Source organism: Bactrocera latifrons, unplaced genomic scaffold, assembly GCF_001853355.1.
Source record: "Bactrocera latifrons isolate USDA-ARS-PBARC rearing strain unplaced genomic scaffold, ASM185335v1 scaffold_44, whole genome shotgun sequence".
NCBI lineage: Eukaryota > Metazoa > Arthropoda > Insecta > Diptera > Tephritidae > Bactrocera > Bactrocera latifrons.
In genome coordinates, this window is record NW_017537090.1 from 198,463 (window position 1) to 203,597 (window position 5,135).

Genomic DNA, 5,135 nt, shown 5'->3' on the forward strand with positions numbered 1-5,135 from the left:
AAAAAGCGTTTAAATAAAAAATTCATAATTTTAAATATTTAATATTTTTATAAAAATTTTATAAAAAAAATTATGAATTTTTTATTTAAAACCTTTTCTTATTAAATTATAAATTTTTTAGTTAAAAATTGTTTACATACTTTTTCATAAAAAGATACAATTAGGACGACTTTTTCTTTTAATGTTTTTTCCTTATAGTTTATATTTTATGTAAAGACCCAAAAATATAAGACCATATTTTAATAAAAAATTCATAATTTTTTTATATAAAAAATGATAAAATTGTATAAAAAACGAATAATAATTAGATAAAATTTTTTGTATTTAAGATTTTTGCCTATTAATTTTTTTATGGTTGTTTTCACAAAAATTTAATTATTTTTTAAAAATTTCCATTTTTACGGTGAAAAAATATTATTTCACGTAACTTCAGCGCGCACAATAGCATAGTAAAATCACATACATATGTACAGTTATGAAATTGTAAATATGATATATTGAAGCTAGTGTTTATTGCTTTCAAACAAAAAGCAAAAAAGAAAAATAAATATCAATTTATGTAAGCCTATAGCATAATATTATTAACACTTAGAATATAAATTCGTATACCTTAGACTGTGTATTGAGAACGACTACTAAAAGTAATTAAACTTCGTTGCATTACAGTTGCTAACGCGAAAGCGTGTCGGTCCATTCAAGTCCTACTAGTGTGCCAGTCACTTAAATGCATTACTTTATAACGGTAATAGCCGACTATGTGCGCTTCACGAGCGGAGTACCTTTACGCCGGAACTGCCACAAGCACGGCGCCACGTTTCAAAGCTCAACGGCAATCAGTTGCTGGGAGTCTTAGACGCCATATTTGATGCCATAATCCTGATAGTGGCTCACATGCGAACGGTAATGACTTAAGTTGCTTAAATTACCCAAATTTCCCAGATTCCCGCTTAGGTGATGGTGGTGATGATGATGATGACTGCTGATCACCGACGCCGCAGCAGCTGCCGAGGCCGCTGCAGCGCTGGCGCTCGCCGGTGGACTGGCTGACTGTAGGCTGCCATTCGGGCTGCCCGTGTCCATTTGACATGGTTGATTCTGTTCGAAGAGCATATCGCGGAAACCCAGTGATGTGTGGCCCGTAACGACGCCACCTACCACAGCCGACGGACTGCTGGTAGCGGTGAGCACAGAAGCGTGATTCTGATTGCCAATATGCACACCTGCCGCACCATTATGATTATGACTGTTATTGCTACTATTATTGTTGTTATTATTATTATTGGCTGGTGCGCCAGCATTTGTGATACCACCGCTGCCGCCATTGCCAATCGGCTCGGATGGCGGTGTTTCAGGTGTATACCAGCCGCCATGTGTCGGTCCATGTGGCGTTGAGATCGTTGTGGGTGAGGCGCCAGATGTTAAGGTGGTTGTGCCGCCCAGCTGCAAACCGGCATGGCCACCAGGCGTTAACGGGTGCGTATGTGAGACGTGGGCGGCATGATGGTGACGCAGTTGGGCGTGATGTGCGGCGGCGGCATGGTGTGCGTGCATTTGCGTCGAAGCGACGGCTAAGTTGTCCTCGTTCAGGTGATACGGATAGGCGCTGTGGTGTATACGTGGATTGTAGACATTCATGAGTGAGTCGACGGTGAAACCGGCATGCTCCACCGTGCCGGTCAGATGATTCATTTGCGCCAAGCTGTCATGGCAAGAGTTCAGCATGGCGGTGCTCAGTCCGGTGTGCATATCTTTGCCCGCCAGACAGCCGAGTTCCATGATGGGCTCCTTCTTGAAGTGTGCATGCGCCGCCATGTGCTTGTGATCCAAAATGCCGTTAGTCATCAACTTCAACGGTTTGATTTCGGCCAACTTCTCATTCATCATCGCTTGTCGCTTCATGGCTTCTTCTTTTTCGCGCAGCACATCTTTCTTCTTGAAACGACGACGCCGTCGCAAAAACGAACCGTTATCAAACATATTATACGAATCGGGATCGAGTGTCCAGTATGAACCTTTGCCGGGCTTCTTGTCGTCACGCGCCACCTTCACGAAGCACTCATTCAAGCTGAGATTGTGACGTATCGAGTTCTGCCAACCCTGCTTGTTGTCGCGATAGTAGGGAAACCGCTCCATTATATACTGGTAAATGCCGTTAAGTGTGATCTTCTTGTCCGCCGAGTTCTGTATGGCCATAGCGATGAGCGCTATGTAGGAATAAGGCGGCTTCACGATCTCCTTATTCTGATGTGGCGCACCCAAGCCGTAAGCGCTCGCCGGATAGCTGTAACGCGAATACTGATCGTAGGCATAGTGTGCCGCGGCAGCAGCTGAGGCTGTGGTCATGGCGCCGGCGGTGGCCGCGCTGGGATAGCCGGCGGTTTGCGCGTAATGGCGCGAGAAGGAATTCTGATCGGTGAAGAGCGTATGCATAGTTATGGCTGCTGTGCACGGGGCTTGTAGGCGGTGAAAGTCAAGTGTTTTTATTGTAATAACGGTACACGACTATGTTGTTGACACGAGTATTTGGAGTAGCACATGCAGCACGTTTGCCAATTTACTTATTATTGTTTTTAATTACTTTTCAAATACTTTTTTAAATAACCCTCAAGGTTTTTTGCTCAATTTGACATCACAAGCTATTTAGCGTTACTTAATTTGAGCACAATCGTTGGTCGCGCGAATTTGTTGTCACAAGTCGCAAGTCCTATTCGCCAAATTCTTTGTTTGCTCAACAAATATTTACTTAATTTTACTTGTTTGTATTTTTTAAGTAAACTCCGCCGCTACAGACGTGCGCGCCGTCGCAGATTCTTGTCGCGTCTAGCCAAAAACACGGTAATGGGGCGCTTGCTCCACATGAATTTAGCACTTTTATATTTATTTTCTATTTGCTTGGCTGTTTTTCCTTTTGGTTTTGCAACTAAATGTTATTTTATTACTTTTACTTGTGTACCAACAACAACAACACGGTTAAGTGGTGCGGCAAGTGTCGTCACTACGTTTGCGTTATATCGCTGTGCCTACACACATACTTTTATATATATTCATTTAACTTTTATTTTTCCCTTTCCACTTGAAAGTGCCATTGGTCTAGCGCTTTTCTGCTTTGGTGTTATTTTATTTTGTTTTGCTGGCTGCAGCACTACACCGAGCTAAACGATCCGTTCGGGATAGTAACACGTCAGATACTGAATCTGTAGCTGAAATAACATTCACCTCGAGTCCGAACGCAACGTAAAGTAGCAAGGAGCGCTGCCGTACGCGCATACAAGCGGTGCGGAGGGCAAGCCACACACGCATATAGTAAATAAAACACACACACACATGCACGAGCAGTCCAAGTGAATGTGAAGAGCAGCATGAAGTATGCCTGAATGCCTGAATGGCTGGTTTCTGCTGCTTACTTAAGTGAATATATGTGTGTTTGGCGTTGTGTGGTTGTATTCGTGCACCCGCACTTTGTATTTGTAGTGGTAGGCTATGCTCTTGCGCTCTGCTCTACTCTCAGCGCAATAGCGCTTCCCATATATGTATATGTGTGAATGTGTGCGTTTGTGAAATTGACTTGCTGTGTTGTTTTTGTGAAAATCCACCATGCAGCCAAACAACAACAAAGTATTCCACCACCATCACCAGCACCACCACTACCACCGTTGGCTGCACGTACAGCTATGAAAACAACCAACTAATCAGGACGTCACAATATCGTGGAGGATGTGCTATAAATTTGTATATGCATGTGTGTGTGTGTGTATTTATTTTCTTACGCTGTATTAGTGGCAGTCAGAAAGTAAAGGCCCAACCATGCAACGCAATAGCAACACTTTGGTATTTGTGTAGGTTAGAGTCTGCCGCTGAATGCACACGAGCACACACATTTTTGTATACATATAAACATGTATACATACATGCATATAAGTGCAAATACAGCGCTGGCATATGTCAGCAAACTTGTTGTTGTTATTTGACCGGTGTTAGTAGCCACCTACTGTTGTTTTACTGCTCTCACACATTTGTTGTTGTTGTTTAACTAGTGTTTTTCGCCGTTATTAGACGCGTATTGTTGTTGTTGTAGTTGCCCCTACTAATAATATTAATGTTGTTGCTCTTGTTGGTATTGCCACTTAGCGCCCAGCCGTCGGCATCATTCATATTTAGCCGCGTCGATTTTTATACGGTTAATAGTTAGCCTGGCCGCTACTCAACAGTAAATTAGTTCAAGTCAAATAATGATGCGCCTGAATAGTAAAAACAAAAACAGCATTATTATAATTTATACATATTTATCGGATGGCTCAAAGCGAAAACGGAATCGTACTTTTTGCGCTTGTGAAGCTTAAGACCAGACGCTCACAACCTCATGTACAATCGTTCTGTTAAGATTCACTTAATTCTGGAAATTGCCTGCCAGTTTGCCCGCTATGAGGGACTTTGTAATAAACGCTTAGCTCCGTATTTTATAGCTTTTTTTATTGTTTTCTTGAGGCACCGTTAGGCATTTCTTCACCGATTGGTTCAACAGCAAAGACTGAGCTTTGTCGCCCGTACTCCGTCATTCCATGCTCCCACTCCTTTCTTCTTAACCTGTTTAAGGCTATCGAGCTCTGTCCTTTCATTCGGTGTCATACTTGTTGAGATCGGATCATGTGCGGTACTCGGTTTCCTGGATAAGTTTCTGAAGTTCAATTCTTCACCCTTTAATTTGCGCAACGCCTTTTCAATTCCACTGTCACAAGAAGAGAAGTCCGAGCCACTATCATGCCCATACTTGATCAAGTATTGCCTAAAACAGCCGTGTCAAGAACTGCGTCAAATCATAACACAGCTCTACAAAAACAAAATTTTGTATTGCTCTGTATATTGTAGCAAATTTTGATACATTGTAGCGTCCAGAAAACGACCTTATTCGGGAAATTTTTGAATCTACTCTTGTTTTTAAGAGCATAACTAACGGCACGGTTCGGATGGCGCGTAGAAATTCACGCATGTGAGGAAAGTTCTCTGATTGACATTCACTTCGGAGTAACCAAAAACAATTATTTTACACATGGCTCAAGCAGCTCACGACTTCCGGTCCTAGACCAAGTATCCTGTCGTAACGTAAAAAAACGCCACCAATAAAAAAGATACATCTT

The 5,135-nt window shown here is 42.2% G+C and overlaps 1 protein-coding gene across 1 annotated transcript; it reads right to left on the bottom strand.

Annotated features, from left to right (window-relative positions):
• Positions 1-420: 420 nt before the first annotated feature.
• LOC108972924 (fork head domain-containing protein crocodile) lies at positions 421-2,697 on the bottom strand. Its single transcript, XM_018939824.1, has one exon. It carries the CDS (start codon positions 2,428-2,430, stop codon positions 850-852), a length of 1,581 nt encoding a protein of 526 aa, XP_018795369.1. The 5' UTR covers positions 2,431-2,697; the 3' UTR covers positions 421-849.
• Positions 2,698-5,135: the final 2,438 nt, after the last annotated feature.

Bases quoted from the DNA above. Each gene is read 5' to 3' on its own strand.
- LOC108972924 (XM_018939824.1), bottom strand. From the start codon at position 2,430: ATGCATACGCTCTTCACCGATCAGAATTCCTTCTCGCGCCATTACGCG.